The 25,609-nt window shown below is 41.4% G+C and overlaps 1 protein-coding gene across 5 annotated transcripts in view; it reads left to right on the top strand.

Annotated features, from left to right (window-relative positions):
- Positions 1-1,087: 1,087 nt before the first annotated feature.
- il1rapl1a (interleukin 1 receptor accessory protein-like 1a) overlaps positions 1,088-25,609 on the top strand; it is a 186,723-nt gene continuing 162,201 nt past the window's right edge. For 2 of the 5 annotated variants that reach the window (XM_022197315.2, XM_022197316.2), the window contains exons 1-2: positions 1,088-1,983; positions 25,392-25,497. In XM_022197315.2, the coding sequence (XP_022053007.1) occupies positions 25,416-25,497 (82 nt within the window). In that variant the 5' untranslated portion in view covers positions 1,088-1,983; positions 25,392-25,415. Of the gene's footprint in view, positions 1,984-2,862; positions 3,239-25,391; positions 25,498-25,609 lie in introns of those variants that run through there. The other 3 variants (XM_022197317.2, XM_022197318.2, XM_051958489.1) reach the window with 2 other exon arrangements.

The raw sequence follows: 25,609 nt of genomic DNA on the forward strand, positions 1-25,609 counted from the left end.
ATCCTCTTTAATGTGCAGGAGCGTCTGCGGAGTGCTGCTGTGTTTGTGCAGCGGCTTCATCAGCAAGCTCAGGTGCAGGAAGAGATGTGTTTGTGTCGGTAATTTAGACGAAGAGACAGGAAAACTGGTGATTGTTTAGAGGCTTTTTTTGTCAGTGTGACATCTGTCTGTGAAAGAATGATGACGTTATTGCTTAATATGGAGATTTTAATGCATTAAAACTAACACAAAAGAGAAATTAAAGCAAAAGTGGTGCATTCCTCTTTTTGGTGTCCCAATAAAGCATATATATATATATATATATATCAATTCTGAGGCAGACCTAAAAACACTAAAACTAAATCCTTTTAAATGTCATTTAGACTTGTGATGTTTATTGGTAATACAGACTAATTCGGAAGTGCATCTTATTTTATCACCTTTGAACAAAACCCATTTCTTGCTTGATGCTAGTCCCCCCCAGGTGTCTCTTTTAGAAAACAGCAGCAGCCTTTGGATGTTATATCAGGGCTCAAAAGGTTGCCCAGATTCTTGTGACTACATCACTACAGACTTCTTAAACACTATCTGAGCTGCTTAAAGCCATGTTGTGAGTTTCTAGGAGGAACATAACACTGCCACTACAACAGTACAAACATTTCATTGTGGTTGGAGTCTGGGCCACATTGATAAGCGCCAAATGTAATATTTGCATTAAATCACTCGCTGACCGCATAAAAGATTTTCCAGATTTTTCTTTTTTTGTTGTTGTTGCCAGTCACATCTGGATTTTACTTTGCAAACCTCAAAGGATTTAATTTCAGTATTTTTCTCATTTTCCTGTAGTATCCTGGCTTTAATTGGTCTTGCTAATAGCAGCAGTAAAACAATTTAAACTGAATTTAATTGGGGGAAAAACACTTTGTGCACTTAATATCTTGATTTGCAGAGACATTTAACATGAATGGTTTTATTTCCAGCTCTCCTCTCACATGAGGCAGCAGTATGTAGGACTGTTGGCTCCACTTTTAAGCCCCTTTCCCTCTCTCTCTCTCTCTCTCTCTTTCTCTCTTTTTCTGTTACTCTCTCCCCTTTTTATATCCTCCTTCTGCCTCTCCTCTGTCTCCCTCTCCTTCTATCTCTTCTCACAAGTGAAACCCCCTTTCTCTCTCTCTCTCTCTCTCTCGTTTTTTCCAGCACATGCCGTTCCGTTGAAGCTTGGAGCTGAGTTATAGATGTCTGCCGGAATTTCTTCCCCCCTCATCCATTCCACTGTGTAATCGATGGAGACGACAGAGTGCAGGTGCAGCCGCGGCGTGTGTTAGCGGCAGCAGGGGGACGGCGTGTGGTGCACTAGGACCGCGGAGAGATTCTGCTCGTCGTGTGCATTGCAACTACAGAGCTAAAGCTGTTGGAGGAAACCCCCCATCGGATCTGGCCATTATATCCATACATTTCTTTTTCCCATCTCATCCACCGCGGCGCCGCTGAGTGGGGATCGCACCAAAACCCAGCGCGTCCTGGATGGTCAAGCACCCTGGAGAGGATTAGTAGATGAACGCGATTTGCGTAAAAGTCAGCTGTCAGGTTTTTTTTTCTTCTTTTTTTTCCTTTTTTTTTTTGGAACAAGAAGGTAGGGGAGGGTTGGTCATTTGGCAGCTTCGCCCCAACTCGTTTGACATTGTTTTATTGGCTGTAGTAGAATCTTTTTTTCTCTCTCTTTCTACCCGTCATCCGTTTTATTTCAAGCGCGCAAAGTCACATCTGCGTAGGAGAGAGGCGCTTGGCGCACTTCTTCCCCAAAGGACAAGAGACAAAAATCTCCATTCTTCTGTTTGGATTTAAACCGGACGACTGGCTGAATGGGTGACCTCGCTGAAACACAGACTATCACCAGCTTGCGCCCACTGTATGGAAACGTGTTTTCTCTATTGACCCGGAGTTGTGATGTCCAAAGCCACTGACTGACAAACGGCGTCGTACCATTTTGGAATCGAGTTGAAGGTAGGCCAGTTTTCTCCCCTCTTCTTCCCCTTGGCTCGCGGACATAACACGACATTAGATAAAGTTCGCAGACCTCATTTTACTGCTTCTTCAATTATTGCGGCGGCACATTGATCGGCCGTGACTCCGGCTTCCCATCGGACAGTTGCAGCAGTTATTCTAGAAACCAAAAGAAAAACACGGTGGTGGAGGAAAGCCTATAATAACATTCATCAGTTCCAAAAGCCTCTGAGGCAGTCGAGGAGAAGTTGAGCACCTGCCACTGTTGCAGCAACGAGATTAGTTGGAATATAGATCACAAATGGGGCACAAACACTCAGGGAAGCGATAGATAAATAATTAAGGATGTGTGTCGCAGTGTGAGAGGAAAGCTCAGTGCCTGTGTTTCTTTTATTATTATTGTTATTATTATGTATGTTTGGCTCACGATGTGTTTGCTCATGAGCTCAATCATGGAGATTCCGGAGAAGCCCTCTGCAGTGCAGTCTCATCCACCGGGCCGCCGGGCTCACTGGAGCTCACTAAGGAGAGGATTTAGATAAAGGTGTAAACGAAGCGGCAGCTTTTCCCCTGAAGGTAGTCTACCAGTAAGCCTTATTATATGCACAATCCTGCCTTTATACGGAGGATAGAGGCTGCTTGGTTGTATCGGGGCAGCAATGGAACAATAAAATCGAAGCACAAATACGCACAGAAAAAAAACTTATAATGCTCTCTCTCTCTCTCTCTCTCTCTCTCTCTCTCTCTCTCTCTCTCTCTCTCTCTCTCTCCCCCCTTTCAGTATGTGTGTGTCACGTGCACACCCACACACTCCCAATGATGGAGTTTGATTGTGTGTGAGAGAGTGCGTCACTGTAGTTACCGAGCCCAAATTGGAGATGCCAAAACTCTCTCACACATTCATTTTTTAAAATTGTATTATTACAAGCTTCAGACAAAGCCTAATCTAAGGGGGGGAAAATCCAACCTCACTCTGCTTAATCAGCGTGCTTTTTTCTTTTTGTGCCATCCCGACCTACTGTACCGGTGTACCCATGGGGACAAACAGAGCGCGGCCCATTGGGTGGAACCGTGCGAATGCCGACGCATGACGCAGGAATCTGAGTGATGATAGATGATGATCCATTTCTGGAAGTGCGCCTGCATGGATCAGAGATGCCGGACCACTTTATAAGCCTCGGGAATCGTTATTTATTGTTGTTTTTCTGCAGTGTGGAGGCTCAAACCTGCTACAAGTCGCCGTGAAGAGGAGACTGTAGGTGGTCTTTCTGTCAGTGGCATCATCTTGAACATGTGCTTTAAATGAACCATTGCTTGCTTGTGTAAAGGATGCCTGTCTCTCTCTCACACACGCACATGTACTACAAAGAAGAGGCTATTTTAGGTTGCTTAAAACGCTGGCTTATATACCTTTAATTAGAGCAGACGGATCTTTTTTTTTAAGTTTGTCAGATGACCTATATCTATGCGTGCTGGCAGGTACTGCGCGCCAGAGGCCACTTGGAGGTGAGCCACGTCTCCAAATCCACGTTGTTAGCATAGGGGGGGCTGAGAAAAAAAACGTAAAAGAAGATGTCACACTGCTTCTCGGTGTAATTTCTACCAGCAAGGTGCCTCGCATTAATGAATTCAGTAAAGTCACTGGTGTCTGATGTTCCAAAGTGCAGCAGATAAAGCTGGCAGGCCGCCGCTCCTGCCAGCAGCGCCTCGTCATAGGGAAGATGACAGGAACTGTCCGTGGTGCTGAAACAGACAGCTCCTTTTGTTCAACTCTGGGCTGCTTTTCTAAGTTGAAATGTTCAGTGGAGCTCTCAGTTGAATGTTTGGTTGGAATATTCATTCAGGCACACTCATGTTTGCTGCTTGAATGTATGTTTTTTTTTTAAAAGAGAATGTCTATAACAAGCAATTTGAGATACTGCTAAAAAAGATAGAAGACAAACCAACTGCAGTGTCTTAATATTTGTCCAATAATAACTTCATTCATTCAATCCTCCCGTTGTAAATTACGCTAATATGCTTCATACATATTTCATTTCACCCAGCCTAATTGACACATCAAATCCCATGGCTACACCGCTCATGGTGTCATGACACATTGAGCCCTATATCCTGTACCCTGTGTTTTGCCCGGTTTTTGGCCCTGGATCACATGTTGTTTTTTTGTTTTTGTTTTGCTTTAAATGGCATCATCATGTGCAGTGAGTGGTGTTAAAATCCATTAGCTGATCATCTTCAAGTGGGGTTTGGCTTAGCTATGGGAAATCTGGGTTTGTAAAAATGAAACATATTAACACCAGGAACGTGCTGCACTACAAATGGGCTGTAATATCGGTGCAACTAGGTATTAACTACGTAATGTCCATCTTTGAGTAGCTGTTTCTTCTCTGTGTTTTATGTTAGTAAATAATGCAAATTCAATCAGGGAATATGTTTCTCATTGTGTGTACAGTTTGCTAAGATCTGTTAAATTAAGACCCTGAACATCAAACCTCTAAAGGCAGTTTTGTTAGTATTTCCAAAACTGAATACTGTATTTACACAGCTCAAAATTGTGCTCAATAATAGCACTTCTCCTGCAGTATTTTTCTATTAGGAGTCTATTTTGGATTTCTATGCGGGCTAAACACACAATTGGGCCTGTTACGATGCATAGGATACACGCCATGCCGGCTATAAACACAGCTGGGGAACCGATACACAGCCCAAGTGGAAATCAAATTTACCCTGGGGGAGCTGTGACATCAACTGTGCACCTAATAACTGACTGCAATGCTTTTCTGTGATTACTGTTGCTCGCCATCTACGGATGTGCCTGATCCACTGTGTGTGCATCAAAAGAACTTTATTGTGACAACAGTGCTTGGTAACCCTCAGTGGAACTGCAGAAAAGGTCATTTGTGTGTTAATGGTCATCTGCTATGAGGGAATGGCTGGTGGAGTCCTCCTGAACTGGTCTTATGCTGGTGATGAATGATGTGTGTGTGCTTTCTCCCTTCACGTTGATTGAATTAGGCCGCCCTGCAGATCTATCGCTCTCCCAAGGAACAAAGACGATCCTGCAGCGAAGTTTATCAATAAACGGGTGGTTGGAGTTTAAGTGGTAGTGTTGCTGGGGGCAGACAGCCGGTGATGGGGAGGAGGGGGGGGGGGACACGCTTAGGGAGAGTCCCACCAATCACACAGCAGATTGGAAGCCCTCGGTGCTAACGTCTGTCGGTCCCTGCCGTGGGGGAAGAGAGTGGTGGAACCACGCAGCGCTGACCCAGCACCACACACTGGGCCAACTTCAGGTCAGCCTCCTCCTCGCTGAAGCCAGCTCAGTTAGCTGCTCTTGCCATCGTAGCTTTTCCCATCTACCTGTGTCTGCATGCCGCAGTCCCTCGCGCTTCAGTTATTTGGTCAATTTCCCAGTGATCAGGTGACAAACGTGACCGATTCAGAACAAAGCATCCAGCAAGCACAGCGCTTTGATGGCTTTGTTTTGAAGGCTGGTTGCTTTGACGTGGACCCCCATGAGGCCACTGGCAGCTGAGCTCCCACTGTGGCAGATTGATATTTGTAATTTAAGGGAAGCTGTCACACAGCATCCTCCAGATGGAGAGAGCCGCAGAGGCACGCAGTCGATTAAACACGGTTTGTTTAGAAATAATCATTTTGATGTGGGAGCTGAGGATTCATTTGAGGCATATTGGCTCTAAGGTTCAAAATGTTCAATTACACACTGACACATACAATCGCACAATAACAATACATGTAAAAGAGTGTGGTGTCAGGGAATAGAAGCTTTTAGCCTGTGTGTTGTCCGATAGAGCCTTTCAGATCACCAGATCACAGCAGGAAGGACAGGTCAGATGATTTGTGTCCCTGTTGCGGAAAAGGTTGAGGATCGGTTGAGAGCTAATTCATTAATTCATCCACTGTCATATACACATGCACATTGTTTTCATCAGTGAACTATTGGAATTGATATTTGGAGGAGGGTCGTGTTTAAAAGGGCCATCTCCTCCTTGTCACATTGATTGACAATAAAAGAACAATAAACGGCACAGAGAGAATACTGCTTGATTAACTACCCTTCAAAAGAACCAAACATGTGCAATAAATCAGGTTTCCATCTCACAAATTAGGACAATGGCATTTAGATGCTGGTTTGATGACCTTCAGGCCTGAACTCATGAGACGTTCCCACTAAGAGGTCGAAACGGTAGTGAAACCCAGTGAAGATGTATAGGTTAAAGACCCACCGAGGAAGATTTTAGCGGAAATGTAGCATTGCCGAAGCAACGCTACATTTCCCGTGAGCCTCGGCGCGCACTGTCGCAAACCGTCGTAAACGAGCGAGCGAGCCTCAGGAAAGCCGGTGGAGTTGAAATCATTGTTGAACAATGGCCACCGACAAGGTAACGTATATCTAACAAAGAGGTTATACACTAATAATGTGCCGTCTTATCAACCAACTCTCCACTCTGCTACTGCTAAAAACTACTAGCTCCGCTCTGCTACGCTCCTTCAGCGCTCACACACCGTATTTGCTGTAAATCGCTCCGTCTCTCACAGGAAATTCTAGACGAGTCGACAAAAAATTAATAAAATGCAAATATTTACAAAACCAAAATGATTCATGAATCGAAAATGGAGGCATTAATAAGTGTAAATAACGAAGATTCATCCACATTAATATGAGACTTTGTTACGAGCATAAAAATCTTCCTCGGTGGGTCTTTAAGAGCAATAAAATAATTTATATAATTACATAATTGTACACAGTGTTTGAATTGGGAGGAAGGAAATGGGGCTGAGAGAGTAAAGAAAGCTAATGTGTGACAACTCCTCTCAGTTCTTGCAGTTCAGCCAAGATGGTGGTAGAACTCACATTAAGGTTTTTACTTCCTCGATATTCGTTGTAAAATGAATGACTCCCAGATCGAATATCAACTGGATGATAATGGAATAATGACAGAGAAAGTACTAATGGTCTAATTTAGTTTAAAATTCATATCATATTGTTGTGGACATGCCAGGGAAGGATGATTAAAACAGTTCAGCCACTCAAACAATGCAACATTATAGTCAATTACACGTAACCGTAGGGCAGGACTGCAATGTCGTACGTGGTTTCAATGTTGCCAAATGAATCTATTTATCTAACAGCCCATAAAATCTTTTAGAGGAAGTATGATTCAGCTTTTTCCTCCATAATCCTACTATTTCCTTTCAGAATGGCAGCAAATGTCCTGTGGAACTGTGGTTGAGACATTTAAACATTCAATATTTTAGATAGGTTTCAAGCCAACCATGATATAGAGAAGGTATTTTTTTGGAGAAATTTCTATCAGAATGGGGAGATTTGATCCCAAAGAGCTGCATTGTCACAGTGCCAGTGCAGCTGTAGTTGCCACATTTTTTCCAAAGTCTGTTATATAGTAAAGGTGGTGTCTGGGATTCCGGGGAAAGATTGTTGATATTTAGTTAGTTAGTGCTGTGTGGATTGGTCTAAGCCACTTTGTTTATTTCTCATTTAGAGAACCAGAACTGTGCTCAAATACCAGAACAAACAGCAATCAGAGGGTGAAGAGATATTCACTGAATTTTACCAAAACAGTACTGAATTAGAATTGCATACTTCACATTTAGAAAGCGGTTAAAATCCACTCAGGTACTCAGTGCTGACATTTTTCATTCAAATTAGTTTTTAGTGTTTTACACTTGTCTGGTTGTATTATTTTAAGGTTGTAAGGACAAAGCACAATGATGTGGTTTCTGGCCTTCTTTGTGTTTTTATTGTACTCGTTTTTCCTGCATGCCTTACCTGGAGAAAAAACTCTAACAGACTAAAGTCTTGTTCAAACTTTACTGTTAAGGCAGCAGAACAGAGGGTATATGAGCGGCATCGCTCAGTGGGTAGAGTGGCCGTCTTGTAACTGGAAGGTTGCCGGTTCGATCCTCGGCCTGTCGAGCTCATGTCGAGGTGTCCCTGAGCAAGACATCGAACCCCTAATTGCTCCTGGTGGGTTGTGGTTAGCGCCTTGCATGGCAGCTTCCTCCATCAGTGTGTGAATGTGTGTGTGAATGGGTAAATGTGACATATCATGTAAAGCGCTTTGGATAAAAGCGCTATATAAATACAACCATTTACCATATGACAATGAATGTATGAACTCACTTCCACCAATGTCTCTTCTCTGATAAACTATTATCGCTCTCTCAGCACATAGCAGAGATCCCCCTCCACTGATATCCTCCATATTCTTTCTTTCATGCTCTAGCTTCTCTCTCTCTGCCTGAAGTTCTTACCTGAAGCACTTTCTCAGAAAACGTCACTTCTCACTTTAACTGTACTTTGACAGCTGCCGATGTGCTGAACAAAGTCAGGCCTGTCAAGGTTGCTTTCAAGAGCTTGGCCCTTTAATTCAGTCACTTGAAATGGTAATTTGCTAGCCATTGAAATATTTTAAGAAAAGCGGTGTTGATTTCGTAGCTTTGGGTCAATTAACTCACCAGAAGCCCTTTTATGTGTGAGCATTTATGTGGAATTATCATGTATTAGGATTGGTGCTTCTGAATCAATGTTTAAAGGAGGTAGTCAAGGCGTAAAGAAAGAATGAATGCCAATAGAGGTGAAAAAAGTAGCATTAAAGAAGGCTGAATGTGCAGAATGTAGCAGAGACCACAAATCTGAAACCCGATTGAATGTGTACATGGAAGTTCTTCACCTCTATGATACCTGAAGCGACTTTTTATTAATGCTATTTTAATGACAAGCCCTTGAACCCAAATGAGGCTCACCTAAAAAAATCATCTTTGCTTTAGTCTCTCTGGACCACTGACTGTATAAAAAGATGAGCAAACTGTCTATGGCCTCACCTATACGTTCTCCAACGTGTAGTTTTGAAGCTCAGTGCGGTGCCTTTATGCCAGACATCATCTAACTCCCTGATAATCCAAAAACTAATGAAGAAGTGTAGATAAGGTGGTTAAGTAAACATTTCTGGGCTATCAACACTTGTAGGATGTCCCCCACTTAATATACTCTTCACTGTGCATAACTTCAAGCCTTTATAGAAGTGAAACAGGTGAGATATAAAGATTTGTCTCTCATAAAATTGCCACAAATGGAGAAATTAACTACGGAGACCATGTTATTTGTTTAACAGCCCGTAAACATGTTTATTTCTGCTGTAAATTTTGACATTAGAACTCATTGATCAGTGGATATTGACTCACTTTTGGAGTCAGCCTCTAGTGGCCTTTTCGGGAACTGCAGTGATGTAATTTTTCAGCCTCAGAGATTTGTGCTTGGTCTGAACCAAGTAGTGTGACATTTTTATCAAGCAAAGTCTGCAGAGGGAGGAAGTCAGGGTGAACAGATCAGTCAAAAAGGTCAGACTTTTTGATGTATGACTGCTCTTTATTTCCCCATGTCATACCAACAGTCATTAGTGAGAAATCTGTGAACAAGTAGGTGTTACCCACAGTAATACAGTAACTGATTGTTGCTTGGTCAGTCATAAAATGAAAATACTCGAGACTTGAACAAACTGATTTTTGAAAGAACTATTTGTAGATATGCAAATGATGACTATTGATTGTAAAAGGAGAAGTAGCCAGACTTTGCAATAGTGGTGCACAACCTCTGAAGGAAGTTATGGCGTTAAAGTCAAGAGTCAACAAAGTGTAAATGTTTTGTTTTAGCCCTCTCTCTGTAAGCGAAATCAGGATTTTTTTTTAAGTGATGACGGCAATCTTCCTTCTGATTACATCTTTAAATCCCTCGTTCCGTTACAAGTTTTTGTCACAGTCATTTGTAAGACTGCGGTCATATGTGCCATTCTGAAAGATGACAAAAGATCTTCCTGTCATTACGTTTTGGAGGATGCGTTGCCCTCTCTGCTGCTATATGGGAGTGAACATGACTTCCAGCCCCATCAAGAGAAAAAAAAAGCCCAGTCTGGATGATGTTGATTATTTCTCACATGGTTATGTTGGGCATGGGAACAAGCTTAAATAGATCTTATTTCTGACCTTATTCTTATTAAGTTTCTCTATTACCATTCGGCATAAAACACGATGGGTAGACCACACCAGCTGTAATGGAATCATTCTCTCAGCTGTCACTTTGCATTGGTTCTGGGCAAATCTTGCCAATGTCCCATGAGTGAACGTGTAGGAGATGCAATATGAGCCGCCTTAAATCGTGCACGTACAGTACACACAAACAAAAAGAGTACAAGAATGTGAAATGCAGAAAATGCTCTCCTCATTCACACTCACAAGATTAGCCTTGGCAAATTGCCTTGTCTTACAGGATGAAATTGTATTTTAAGGTGTAATTTAATCATTTCTTTTTTTTGTAGAATCGCTGCAGAAAGTGAATCACAGTTGTAGCGTTCCTCGGAGACACGGATGTGGAAAATGTCGGCGCTGGCAGTTGCTTGTAAAAGAGTTGTTAGGATTTTCAAGATCAGATTCGTTCACAACAGTGAAATTGTAAGCAGTGATCTCTCGGTGGACTGGACCACAAAAAACAGACAGAGAGGGGGGAGAGAGAGCAGCGACTTTATCTCAATTTTCTGTTGCTTGGCTTGTCAACTTGTCTCTGAAATCCACTCAGATGGCCCCAGCTCTGAGCTATAAAGAAGGAAAGACAAAAAAAAAAACACAGACAAGGTCATGCGAGAATTGGCGAGGGAGAGAGAGAGAGAGGGAGAAAATGAGGTGTTTCTGCTGCTTCCTAAAGCTAAAACACCCTGCCCTCTTATTTTATCATCTGCAGTGGTCTTTGATATGGTGCAATGAGTCTACAGGGAGTGGGGACTGCCATAAATTTTGCGCCGTTTGAACATCCGTCTCTAAGATTGTGTACAGGATGCTGGCTATTAGTGCCGTTGGTCAGTAATGAGTGGATACCAAGTCCCAGCCAACTGTTAAAGGTCTTTAAACACTCCAGTTCACACAGAAGCACACACATGGCAGCGGCGTAGCATAGCAGACAGCCTGCTTGTTAGAGGATGAGCAAAAATGTTGAACTGTTGGACATAAAGAGCTTTTAATGAACAAACATCATAAGCTACTTTTTAAGTGCGTATAACGGCGGGGCTCTACAAGAGGATCCGAGTGTTAGTGTCTCTGTTTGTTAGTGCTGTGACATTGCAGTGTGTTTATCGAAGGTCAGTGACATCTATGTGTCTGTTCATCTTGCATATGCTCGTGTGTGTGTGTGTGTGTCTGTATGGCTGTGCACACTGATTTGACACACAGGCCCAGTCAGTCCTGTTCTTGGCTCCAGCAGTGATCTGGCACTTCTCCTAGTCCTGCAGCCCCTGCCATGCTTCCCTCTCTCCCTCCCTCTCTCCTGCTGCCTCTCCTCCTCCTCATATCCTTCTTTTCTCCCTCCATCCACACACCAGTGCAGATCAGCCTGCCCAGGCCTTGCAGGGTGTCAGAGAAATGGAAAAAAAAGAGGGAACGAAAGCTGACTGGACTTCCACCCAGCCTCTCCTGATATGCCCCCTCCTCAATTCTGGCTGCTTGTGATGGTTTTGCCGTCATACGACGGTAGTATGACAGTACCATGTTAGCTACACAAAACATGTCAAACACATGGGTTGTGAAAAGCTGCGGCTGTCGACAGGCAAGGATGTGCGATCGACAAAGCCCTGACAAAACCTTGGATACCCTCACAGCAGGGATACACAAAGTCACATTCGACACACATGCAAAAGCTGTGTGTGTGTGTTCAGTTCTGTTTTTGTTCACACAAATCCTGTAATAAGATTCCATCTGGAGATAACTTGACTGGTCCCTGCAGGGCCTTTTCCCCTCTCTGAGACCCACAGCAGCTGCACAGTGGAACTGATACAGCCACGGTCAATCAATGATAGCGACTGTGTGTGTGTATGTGTGTGTGTATAGAGAATTTTAAATAGAAAGAGTGTACAGTAGATATTTACGTTTCACTCAGAATTTTCCAACAGACCATATCAATTTATGGAAAAACCTAATTATTTAGATTGCACCGGTTTTATACATGTGTATTTATTATAAATTAAAGAAACACATTATCAACAGCAGCAGTGCATCTGTGTTCTTCACAAGATAGACACATTACGTTAAACCGAACAAACGACTATTCATTCAGTATTCTTCACATTATAGTGCTATGACATAGTGTCGTTTTGTGAAAAATCAACAATCTGTGCTGCAACTACTGCAACTTTATTTGTCTAAAAAAATAATTTCTTCATTAATCTTATAGTAAATAATTCTATAAAATAGAGAAAAACGAGAAAATGTCCTAATTTGCCACAGTGCAAAGTGTCTTTTTGTCCAACTAACAATTCATCAGCCAGTTGTTGCAGCTGCTCAAGTTACTAATTTAAGCAAATGAAGGTAATTGGAAGAATAATGTAAACGTTTTCACTCTGCACTGTCTCTAATTGCACATCTGATTACTTGTAAGGATTTATTATATTTGAAATTTGGTGATTGGACTTTTTGTCTTGAAAAAAACAAAAACATATTTGTGCCTGTGCAGCATTTGTGCAAAAGAACAAGAAGTTTCTAAGCGTGGATTGTCTACTGTGGTGGAGCCGATGCTGCTCTGTGTCTCAGATATCGGTTCTGGAGTCCCACTGTGTCACATTATGAAGTGTGCACTGCAGCCAGGTTGAGACAAACAGGTGAGCATGCTGGGCCGAGACACAGGAGACGACTGAAGGTCACCGAGATGTGTTTATGGGATGTAATCCACATGCACAGGGGAGCTGGTGGAGGGGGCGGTGTAAATAAGAACAACAGATAATGATGTGTTCAATTAAACATTCCCCATGCCGTCCATCCATCCCCAGTGACTGTGTGATACCAGCATTGCTTCCACTCCTCTCTTTGTCTTCTGTGTGTGTGTATGTGTGTGTGTGTTTGGAACGTCTGGTTGGCTGTAAGTATTGTTCTGCAGCAATCGCCAGTTGCTGTCATTGGTTCACTTGCAGATGAAGCCCATATATCTTTCTCTGTCGGAACTGACAGTGTCTTAGGCTCTTTGTAAGGCAGCAAAGTCTAGGAAGGAAGATTGTTCCACCTCAGTGATATACTGTCAGTACCGTCGGTTTACCCACACTGTGGTAAGTTTCTTTATGTTTTAGTGCGGTGTGATTGAGTTTCTCTGCTGGCACAAAGTGAATGATTGTTTTTTAGATGAATGATTTCAAGGTAGATATCTGTTCTTTCTATATCACAGTTGTTTGAGTTTATGTATTTTTTAATAGGTTACATCCCCACACTGGTTAGTGCATGTTTAGTTATTTTGTTTTTGATCAATTCTGTGAAACTCCTGGGGAATTTAATTTTTTTTATTGAATTCATAGCCAGAATCCATCACTAGGAGTCAGTTGCTGCTATTCTTAATCAGAAAACCATAAAGCTTTGGTACATAATGCTCCTATCACTGCGTCATATTGCTGTGCATGCATGTCTGCCTCCCGATTCCCTGGTTTCGCTGTCTTTTCTACAAAGTCAAACCTTTGACAAACTCAGTAGTTAGCATTCTCTGTGGTCTGGCTCTCTGTCAGTCATATCTCAGGCTGGCCAGGCAACATACTAATCAAAGCATGATGCTGCATTCCAGTCAATTTCTCTGACCTGAAACAGACAACTGTTTAAAAAAAAAAAAAAAAAAAAAAAAGGAGCACACTGTCGCATGTAAAAGAGAGAGATGGTTTATTGACTGTGTGTATAAATGCATATTTGACTACAGTTGTCACTCTCAACATGCAGCGCCTGGAATAACAGCCGACGATAAAGCTGAAGAAACTTAAAGACGCAGCTTTTATGTGCAGGGAAGTTGGGATAGAATAGAGATAAACAACAGCTAGACAGCAAACAGCGATATCCACAGGGTTCTGGTCTGGCTGGCAACCGTTCTGTACAGATGAACTGAAAATGCAAAGAATGCTGGAATCAATAGTGTGGAGGTAGCAGAATGCTGTACTGTACAATGTGTACAGTCATTGTACAGTACATTGCACTGTATTGTACAACGTGCACCGTGCAGATGACTGTAAGTGCACCTGTTGGTTTATAAGTCTGTGTATATACAGCTCAGATGAGGTTTATTTTGCATGATGCTTTCTATGATCAAGAGTGTCTACTTTTACTTTTGAACGTATGAGCTGACTAGAAACAAAAGAAAACAATCTACAGAGCTGTAAAACAATCAGAGGTAGATTTTCCCTTAATACTGTTTTTCACAGCAATGTATACATCTTCATTTATGATATACTGATGACAAATTGATGATCAAACATGTGACAGGGTTTTTCAGTGATGTTATATTTCCTATTTATTGTAACCTTTCTCATTCCTCTATCCACCCTTCCCCGGCTTTCCTCTCCATTTCTTCCAGTTCTCTCTATTCCCAGCCTGTCCCTAGTCAAGCAGAGAATCGATTTTTAAACAGGCAAGACTCTGGGGACCGAGCAGAGAACCATTATTGGCCTCATTTAGGCTCCATTGCCACTACGATGGCTTCTCTAGACAATAGGATAGACTCTGTCATGGATACGAAAGCGTGCATGCACATTCCAGCCGAAAACCGCTCAGGCCAGCATTTCCTGTCTTTAGGGAGCTTTGTGGGGTTTTTTTGTTTTTTATTTTAAACTTGTCGGTTTGAGAGGATGGACCGCAATGCCTCTCCACACAAAACTAATATAGGCGCATCCAGCACATTTCACAGCCACAGGAAAGATAGGAGGGGAATATAGCTAATGTATAAGCCCTTTTTCATGCTATTTATCGAATGCCACCTTTCACTTTTTCATCACTGCCGTAGTTTTTGTGCAGTCTGCAACATATGGCGGTGTGTTTCTACTGTAAACAGCGGCTGCTGATTCCTCATCAGGGGACGTTGCTCCTCTATAGCAGCTGTACGTCTGTCAAGCAGCTCAAGCGTGTAGAGCCAATCACAGCCTTTTTTCTCTATCTAGGATTGAAAGGTTCCAGGAAAGCTTCTGCAGTTCCAGCCACAGCTTATCCTCGATTGGCTCACATTATGTTTTAACCAAATTACAATGATCAAAGTGAAACACCCACTTCTGGCATAGCAAGCGGCAAGGCTCAACTTTGTGGTGTTCATGTCGCCGTAGAAATTGTGGTTGTATCCCTTTCAGAAAAGTAAAATAAGAGAAACATTCCAGCAGCTGAGGTGCCAGAAATACTGTGAAATAATGGAAAATAATCATCTCATGAAAATAGAGTAATTTTCTATAAATGAAATGCATTTTAGCCCTAATTTTATGCAAGATCTAATTTTTTTTTTTTTTTTTTTACCTCTTTAGTGTTCAATGAAGAATATTGAAGAATATGGAACAATTTGTATGTGAAACAAATTACACACGATTGATAGATGGATGGAGAGACAGTCAGATCTTATAGTCTGATTTTAAAAAATGCTTTTGTAATTATGCAAAATATCTCTATGTAAAATTACAGAACCAATACTTCTGGCAATTATTTGTACTTTTAGAAATATATTTATGGTATTAAAGTTGAGTTTAAGTTTAGTTTTATTTTTTAAATAAATCAAAAATATCTGAAATATCAAATTGGTGGTGGATCTTAATAGTAATTTCTTTTTAAAATGATAGTTTTTCTTTTTATTTTACATCATGAATTGAGTGTATAATTTTGATTTTTTTATTGACATTTTTGTATATTTCAAAAATACTGAAATAACTTGTAAATTCCATTGGATAAAACGGTCTTTTGCTGCTCACATGATCAGCTCCAGTGGGAGGAATTTCACCTTGTTCACTTTAAAGAAACTCACCAGACCCTTTTGGTTTTGCAAGGCCACCTCGCCTTGTGGGGACCTTTTGCCTTTTGTGTTTCAGTTCCAGCCTCTTTGTGGTAAAAATGCAGGAATTACAATGATCAAAGTGAAACACCCACTTCTGGATTGAGCTATAGAGTCCCAGGAATTATATGTTCTCCTTCTGGCTTTTAGATCATTTTTAGACATATATTGATGAAGAAAAATGTCAAATTCAAGTCAGATTTGGAGTCATTCTGACATTATATTGACACAAATCTCCAAGTGTGACATGCAGGGCGTTCGGCTGCAGCAACGGTTGCACAATTAGACAAGTGTGTTGGCATTGCATTGAATACTTGGATGCCCTCTAACAGCAGATGTCAATATTAGACTGCAGTTTGGCAAATGAAGGATATTATGTTCTACGCCTGATAAAATAAGAATCCATTTAAACGAATCAATAACCATTTGGTGGTAATTTTATTTGCTTAAGTTGACGAGATGATACAATTTAGCAGATCTACAACAATACCCAGCTCCATTGCTGGGCTACATGATTCACTACAAAAGGCTGACCTTAGTACTTCACATTAATGTTGTGGGAGCGCGTCACAGACCGGAAAATAAGAGATGGGAAGGACATGGATGCACTGTGTGTGTAATTGAATGCATATATGAATGTGGTGTATAGTATGATGATAATAGGGACAATAGCAACTGTAATTATGTAGCACATTCATTAAAAACTATTTAAGTGCTTTCTGTAATGGCCATTTTTGAATTTCCAAGCCACTTAATCTGTGTTGCGTATCTTAGGTGTGACTGTGGTGTTCCACTTAATTAAACACCATTTTATTATTGTGACTTAGGCCGTTATAATCACAAAACCAGAGGATAGATAAAACATCTAACATCTTGGTGCCGTAACATGTAATTTACATGTTACGGCACCAGTAAAGCACCATAATCACTCCTTCAAAGTAACTGTGCTGTAACAGTAAGAAAGCTTTACTAAAAGTGTGTTCTGCAATGCAATAGTACTAATGTGTACAATGACTGCAATAAACAACATAAATGTAGCGTCTCTACCTTTATTCTAGCACACAAAGGAAAAAATAGGACTACATATATTGTATAGCTTGGTTGATTAAATCAAATTTAAGACTATTGTGTGAGCTGCAGTGATATCAGGACTTACACTAATCAGCCACTACATGGAAAAGGGAATGTATGACACTGATCATCTTGAAAAAAATGCAGCATTCTGCTGGGAAACCTTAGCTCCTGACACTGACATGGTTACCTTGTCATGCATCATCCACCTAAATATTGTAGCAGATCAAACACAGACCCATCATAGATAAAAGCACAGCTGAACGGCAGCAATCTCCCCCAGCAGGACAATGGGACTCTGCAAAAGCTGCTGCACAAGGAGCAGTGAGCATTGACCTGGCCTCAAAACTCCTAGGATTTCAATCTAATCGATCACAAGACACCCCTACAGGTCCTGTTAGCAGCACAAGGAGGGCCTCCGCAATGTCAGGCAGGCAAAAAACATGTAAACAAGAAAAGCACTCAGAGAGCGCAGCACTCCACCAAGGCTACTCAGTCACTGTATGATTTCTGACGCATAAGTCCTCAGTGGTGGATTTGTAGTGGGATTGCAATCGTGTGATCGTCAGCAAGCAGTGATGTAGTGTTCACTCGTTGTCATGGTTACAGTGACGCCGTGCCGCTATCTCACAATGATACGGAAATCTATAACAAATCGTCTATCCAGACTATAAGCCGCATCATTGCCAAGTGCTAATCACTTTGACCTTGTGTTGTTTGATCTCCACAAAACATTTAATCCAACTCTGTCAGTATGGTTTGGAGTAATGTCGTGCACAGACAATCTGACTGTAATTGGTGGGTATATAAATAAAATTGAATTGAATTGAAAGACAGATTCACAAATGAAAGGACAAACGTATGCCGGCCGCGTTATTTGGCAGAGTAATAAATATTCAATCAGTTTAACAGGATCTAGGTTTAAACTGATGCACTAAAAAATGACATGATATATAGACTGGCAAAAAAAGCTTAACCTGGATATAAATATAATGTGAAAGTTGCTCCATGTGTGTTCCCACCTGAATGTGTGTGTTATCCTGTGTGTGTGCCTGTGTGTGACAGTGTTTCCAGTCTGTGTGTCAGCACTGGTCTGGCTGCCCCCGGTGGGGTGTGCTCACTAAATGGGTGAGGAGAGTGTCGGCCTCTGCTCTCCATCAAAGGCAGCATTGACTGGAAGCACGAGAGCATCTCTGCAGTCAGTCATCCTTGGACAGCTGACAATGGCCCGGACACGAGGGACGTAGCTGAAAGCAATCAACAACAACTGGAGGAAAACGCCTCGCTGCTGGTGGAATGCGTCTGAACTCAGACCTCGACAAAACCCACAGCTCCGCTCTTGACCGATCATGAGCAAATGGCTCCAGTTTGCCTCGAAGCTCTTTAATTAACTATGCACACAGCGCTGCTTTTTATGTGCCCGAATGTGCTCTTTACGTGCACGGCATATCTCTGTGTGTCTGTGATCGAAGCTAGGAGGACGGCAGGGGGCCGGATTGGCTCAGGATCATGCGGTAATTAATCTCGCTCAGTGAAGAGGTGCATGTTGGGACTGAGGCAGGGCATAGCTCGCCGCACCTTGCTCGTTAACTCTAACCACCTATGGCCGGCCTCGGGAGATTAACGAGGGCTAGATGTGGTCAAAAGCGGTCAAATGCATTTTAACGAAAGCTCACTCAGGGTACCACCAAGCTTGTGTGGTTTGTTTTTTTTTATTCCGAGGCAGTGATTCGCATTACTGCTGCAGAAAAATACTCATGGGGTCTGACTCACACTGTGACACATCTGGCAAGCAGCACAGCAAACACACATGTACACACAGATGCCACATTGAGCAAATTCAGGAACAGGTACAGTAAGCGTAGTGTGCTGTGCCATAGCTACCCCAGCAGGAATCTCTTTGACACAGTGACACACAGAAACACCTATGAGTCGTTCACTTTTGTGTGTGTGTGTGTGTGTGTGTGTGTGTGTGCGCGCGTGTGCGTGCTGCTTCTCTTCATCTGTGGCCGCTTTTCCTTGTCGGTGTCACATTTGATTTTGGCGTAGCTAAAACTAAAGACGACGAGAGATAACGATGAAAGTTAGAGAGCTGCATCTGCACACAAATTTACTCTCGCTTCAGAATAATTTTGACTTTCTCTAATTGCGGCATTTGACTCCTGGCACTGCATCATCAGCATTTGTCTCTCAGAGCGTTGCTTCAAAAGGTTATGTTGTACAGTTGCGGCTGCTCAAGCACATAAATAATGCAGTATTTCATGGAGTACAGGGTGGTATACAAATACCATATATGCATCTTTCCATGCCATGACACCAGCGCCTGTGATCTGAATGCAGCTTAGGAAAATCTTTCCACCTGTCAAATTCTCATTTATTATTCTGCAGTTAATACTCATGCATTATTGATCAAAAACCGCTACTGCGTCTGTTCATGTGTGAGCAAAAGAAAGTTGAATCCCTTGTATTTGATGCTACGTAAATGAAGCCGTGCACTCATCACCTAGTTCATGGAGCAGCATTGCCTTCCATGCACTCAGCTTTGTCTTCACTCGACTTAATGAGCTTCATATTGAAATGAATGAAGAGTGAACAGGTAATACTGAGGTCCGTGTTAAAAGGCACAGTTTCACATTTTGTCACTGTCAGTTGGAAACTCTGTACATCCAATTATGTTTAAAAAAAGTTTTGCTATTGTCTCAATATTGAAATAAATGTCATTTATTCAAAAAAAAAAGTAACACAATCACGCTCAAATTGTCAAACCAGCAAAAAAATTAGCCATTTTTTGTTCTTACCGTTTATTGTAGCCACTGTGTGGGTGCCCTCGGCTTTTCCTGTCATTGAAAACATTTAGCCAGAATCTTTTCTTATAAAATATTAATCACTATGAACAGCTTACTGAGGACCGTGGCTTCATGCCTACGCTTCACTCCATCCTGGACTGGCTTCTCTGCACTTTTTTTCTGCACCTATAGGTGTCAGACCTCAAATACATACAATATTATGTTTTTTAACTGAGTGATGACTCAGTTATGGAGAGAGGTTCAACTGTGTTTTCTAAAAGTGTTACCTTCGATGCAGGAGAGAAATATTGTGAAGAATCTCACCAACTGTAATGATAGTGTTCACATCAGAGCTGTATTTCATAAAGAGGTATACTGCATAGTTTCTAATTGTGTTTAAAATCACTTCAGGCTATTTTGAAAAGACTGTATTGAGCTGTTTACCTCACACGAGGCCAGTTACATTGCTACATAGATTTGTGCGACTTTGAGGTTGTGCCCACTGTCAAATCCATTTGAGTCACAAGTTTCAGTCACAAGCTCTTAATACTTTTCATTGATTAAATATGTATAAAAACCCACAGGTAAAAGTAAAGGGTGACAAACGGCATTGGTTCATGAAGAAACCTACAAGTGTGATGATACGATGTTTCCACCTAACAGCAACAAAATGTATTCTATTCAAAAGTGTGTTTATAAGTAAGGCCATTTTTTTCTTCTGAAAAATAGAATTCCACATGCTGTAAATACTAGATTAAATGGAACCAATTAATTTATTACAATAAAAACGCTGGATGACATATTCCATAATTAAGCCACAAGAAGCACCAATGCTCGTACACAGAAAGCAGCAGGAGGTTTCAGAGAAGTTCTTTTCAGATGCAGAAGTTCAGGGTCTGTATTTCTGGTCCTGCCAGGGCACAGAGCCACGTTTCACCATGAAGACATACTTTACCTAAGACGGCAGAGCAGTCTGCTTTCAAATTGGAAGAAATCCCTAAATCACATGATCAATCATCCTCAGCTCGCTATTCCAAGATGGCCGAGCGTTCCTTCTCTGTCTTAAGATGGCACAGCTGCAAGCCAGCAGTAACAGAGCTGGAAATGTGTGAATCTGTGTCTCCTGTGAAGTCTTGAGAGATAAAAAATAAATAAGTAAATAAATGGAATATGAGTGTAGCATACCCAGAGTCCAGTGACACACTGCAGAGGGAGTGGGTTAGCAACAAATAGCGTGAGGTGATAATTGAATTTGGGAAGAGACACAGCTATCCTGGAAAGCGCAGTCCCACAACAATGGCAACAGACAGTGGATTCCTGAGCTCCTTTGTCGGGGCGAGTCAGCAGGCAGTGCTGGGCCGTGGCCCTCATTTTCTGGTAAGAAGCAGCAGGCGGACGGCATGTGTGCTACTCTGTGTGATGATGTGTGCATGCTTCATGCATCGCTGAAGCGTGGGTATCACGCCATGCCTCTGTGTGTGCCTCCTAAAGCACACCTGCTCCCGACGCCTCAGAGAAAACGCTTGGCCATAGTTAACTACACAAGTAGTGGCTGAATGTCATATTAGAACCATTAGATATGCATGTAGTACCGTTTACTTCTGTTCAGTGTAAAATTTGCGTTTTTATAGTTCCGTTGAGCAACGGTGGCTCAACTTTGTGGTGTTCATGTCATGTTGCTGTAGAAATTATAGTTGTATCCCTTTCAGAAAAGTAAAATAAGAGAAACATTCCAGCAGCTGAGGTGCCAGAAATACTGTGAAATAATGGAAAATAATCCTCTCATGAAAATAGAGTAATTTTCTATAAATGAAATGCATTTTAGCCCTAATTTTATGTAAGATTTTTTGACCTCTTTAGTGTTCAGTGAAGAATATGGAACAATATGGAGCAATTTGTATGTGAAACAAATTACACACGATTGATAGATGGATGGAGACAAACAGATCTTATAGTCTGATTTTAAAAAATGCTTTTGTAATTATGCAAAATATCTCTATGTAAAATTACAGAACCAATACTTCTGGCAATTATTTGTACTTTTAGAAATATATTTATGGTATTAAAGTTGAATTTAAGTTTAGTTTTATTTTTTAAATAAATCAAAAATATCTGAAATATCAAATTGGTGGTGGATCTTAATAGTAATTTCTTTTTAAAATGATAGTTTTTCTTTTATTTTACATCATGAATTGAGTGTATAATTTTGTTTGTTTTTTTATTGACATTTTTGTGTATTTCAAAAATACTGAAATAACTTGTAAATTCCATTGGATAAAACGGTCTTTTGCTGCTCACATGATCAGCTCCAGTGGGAGGAATTTCACCTTGTTCACTTTAAAGAAACTCACCGGAGCCTTTTGGTTTTGCAAGGCCACCTCGCCTTGTGGGGACCTTTTGCCTTTTGTGTTGGAGTTCCAGCCTCTTTGTGGTAAGAATGCAGGAACCGGGGGGAAGGGGGTGAGGAGGAAGACGAGGCGAGGGGAGATGAGGTGTCTCGGGTGATTTTCGGAGGCTCGTGTGACGTGCACAAAGCGCCTCTGTGTGTGAGGATGGCGGGCCGGGTGATGTCATGCCTGGCAGGACCCAGAGCCTGCTGAGCTTGTGAAGGCGTGACATGATGGCGGTACAGAAGAGGGTCACTGACATTGTTCTGCTGAATTAGGCTGTGACGGGGGGGCAGATCTCCATTCTACTGCTAACAAACACATGGGCTGCCACTCATGCGGTTAAGTTGAGTAAATCAACTTGTATAAGACATTATGTGGCCTGTTTTTTGGCAGGGTAGGGGGGCGTTTTTGCAATTAGCTTACAATGGAAAATATCATCATGAAATATGTGATATGGTGCTCATCTTTACCCCCTGGGGCACTGGATGAAATTATCTTAATTTAAGTGGTGTCATTATTTCGTTTAATTTGATTTTTTTTGCTTAATAAAACAAACTTTACCAGAACAAATTCCAATTGGCTGTCACCACTGGCACATTGTGATCCCGTTCTGCCTTAGTACTGAACACCAGGTCAAATCATGTGATATAAAGACATTTTCTGACACAGAGCAAGCTACCTAATTATAAAATAACATCAGAGAAGTACAGTAGAAGGTTTGTAAAGGACAGAGAACAAATTGTTTCAGAAAGTACCCATGGAAACTTAAATATCCTGCTGCCACAGTGGTGATATCTGCCCCTGTTTTACTTTCACTCCTTTGTACATGTGTGTGTCTGTGTGTATTTGGTCTCCTATGTTCCTTGACTTTTTGGCTTTTTGTTCCTGTCTTGCTGAATTCCTCGAACTATATTGCAGTAATAGTTGCAGGATGTGTTCGTGTTTAAAAAGAGATGTGGTCATTAAGACTGACGGCTCCAAAAATCTGAGCTGACCTCAAAAGGATTTGGACCTTTGAGGCTGACAGGGGTTACATCTGCAGCTAAAACCACACATTTAGAACTGACCAGCTTATGGGCAAGTTTTTTTTTAAAGGCCTTTTATCTATACAAAGAGAAGCAAATCCTTCAGCTCTGGCATTTGCCAGAATGTTATTGGCAGAGCAGTGTTTATCGACTGAAAGTTGGTTCCTAGTAGAATGTGATCGAGGGGGAGAGAAAGGCTTCCTTTTAAAGCAGGAGTTGCGAGTGCCGTGTAAACACACACTGAGAGAGGGTCCTTTCATTAGCTATGCTAATCTGGAGGACACGTGACTGCTGCCGATTCCAAAGTCCCTCCTGGCTCCATCTCTTGGTTTCGGTCTTCTAAAGGCCAGGGCCCTGTCTTCTCCTTTCAGGTTCATTGGGTTAATATGCTGTGAGTTGTGTTTCTATATAGTTAGACTGACAGACACATGGATCTGCCTACTGCTAAATGTACTCCATTCCCCCCTATATCCCTTTACCCTAGGCTATACAGAGTAACAGCTTTTTGTGAGTAGTAAGAGCTCTGACTGGGCCACCTCTGTCAACTCTATTCCTTCTATTCTTGTCTGTTCAGAGTACGACAAGACATTAACCAAAACCAAACCAAACTTTATTTATAGAGCACTTTTTTCATACATTAAAATGCAGCACAAAGTGCTATACATGTTACACTAGGTTTGAATAAGGCAATATTGGAAAATGGTACATTGACATTAGTTGGTTTGCTTATGCTGTGATGATTCATTTATTTTCTAAGTTTAAATGTACTTTGTAAATAAAGTGACCTGGCTTCATATGTTAAGGAAATCTTCAATATTTTAGGAAATATACTTCCTCACTGACAGTTGGATGAAATATCTCATATCTCATTAAAAAAAAAAGCTAATTTATCTTTACATTAGACTAGAATTAACCTTAATCTGCACACGGTTAACAAAGTTTTCCCAATAACCCGTCCAAAGCTGACTAATTAGCATGTTGCATCCTATTTCTTGAATCTATACAAAAACATGCAAAATCAATCCAGCCAGGTGGAGAAATTAGTTCTTCTGACCAAGAAATATTTGTATAAATTTTTGAGCATATGTGTTGATAGAATTTTTTTTACACTATTGGACAGAATCAGGCGAGCTCTTCCTCCCGTTTCCACCTACGTATTATACTAAGCTGACCATAATACTTTCAGGGGACTGCAGATGAAAATTAGCTTAAAGCTATCTCTGGTACAATGCATCAAATGGAAACATTTATGTTTAATATTGTACATGGTCCCTTCTTAAATAAACTCATAATAAAACAAACAAACAAAAAAAACTAGTGACTTAATATAATTCTGGAGAAATGGACAATTTGCAATTATTGAAAGCTGGAGCAGTGACGTGACACCCAGAAAATGGTCCCTGGCTGGGAATCTGCTGTTCAGGACAGATGTGCCCAAATCAGTCACACATCAGGACATCCTGGAAACTGAGCTGATTTGCCATTTGATTTCCCTAACACTTTAAACTTTTGGACCTTTTTTTGTCTTCTTTTGTTTCTTGTTTTCTTCTTTAATGCTTTCACATTACGGTTAGATTATTTCAAAGAGCGTTGCCATCAGCTAGCGCTGGAAGCTAATAAACTGTTTCTTTAATGAGTGTATTCTGTTTTTCATTTAACATCAAATTTATACAGCAGCACCAGCTCTATTTCAGGAGCTGGCTATTAGAGGGTAATTACTACATGTTAGATTATGTCATTTACTCAGAAGATGAGGAGTATAGAGAATGAGTCACCTCCATCAATTAATATAATATATGAGTCGATAAGGGGTAACGGTGGGATGTTTGCCACATCTCCGTGAGTCACGAGGTGATAATGTGAAATTCCCTCAAGGTCTCCTCTTTTTTAATGAAAACGGCGATTAAAAGTGGTGTTTCTTACACATGTAATTATTTCTTTATTGATTCGTCAGCATCTTAGGGAATGGTTTCTCATGAAATATATCCCCGTAATGATAACTCGTCTCAATTGCAATCATGAAAGAAAATCATTACAAGAAAGACCCCCCGGGGGAATGTGGAAAATGGTGTGTTGCTCTGCGTGTCCAAGAATGTGTGCACGCATGTGGGTGTGCAAATGTTTGTACAATAGTGTGTGCTTTCTTGCTGTAGTGTTTGCAGAGCGTCCCTCTACGCTGACACTTACTCTTGTCTAGTAGCAACAAGGAGGCACTTGATCTCATGTACAAGCAGTGACTGATGGCTCCTTTTCTCTTTCTCCCGCCTCTGCTCTTCTTTTTCAGGCTGTGAGGACGGGGGAGGGGAAGATGAGACCTCCCAGCCCTCTGCTGATCCTGCTCTACGTCACCCTGTCCAAGAGTGTGAAGGTGGTCTCCAAGAGAGGCTCAGGTTTGTGGTTCTCTGTGACTTCTGGTCTGAAGCCTGCACACACACTCTGTATGATAATGTGCACCGATGAGCCACAACATTAAAACCAGTGAGGGGTGAAGTGAAGAGCATT

Source organism: Acanthochromis polyacanthus, chromosome 14 (genome assembly GCF_021347895.1).
Source record: "Acanthochromis polyacanthus isolate Apoly-LR-REF ecotype Palm Island chromosome 14, KAUST_Apoly_ChrSc, whole genome shotgun sequence".
Lineage (NCBI taxonomy): Eukaryota > Metazoa > Chordata > Actinopteri > Pomacentridae > Acanthochromis > Acanthochromis polyacanthus.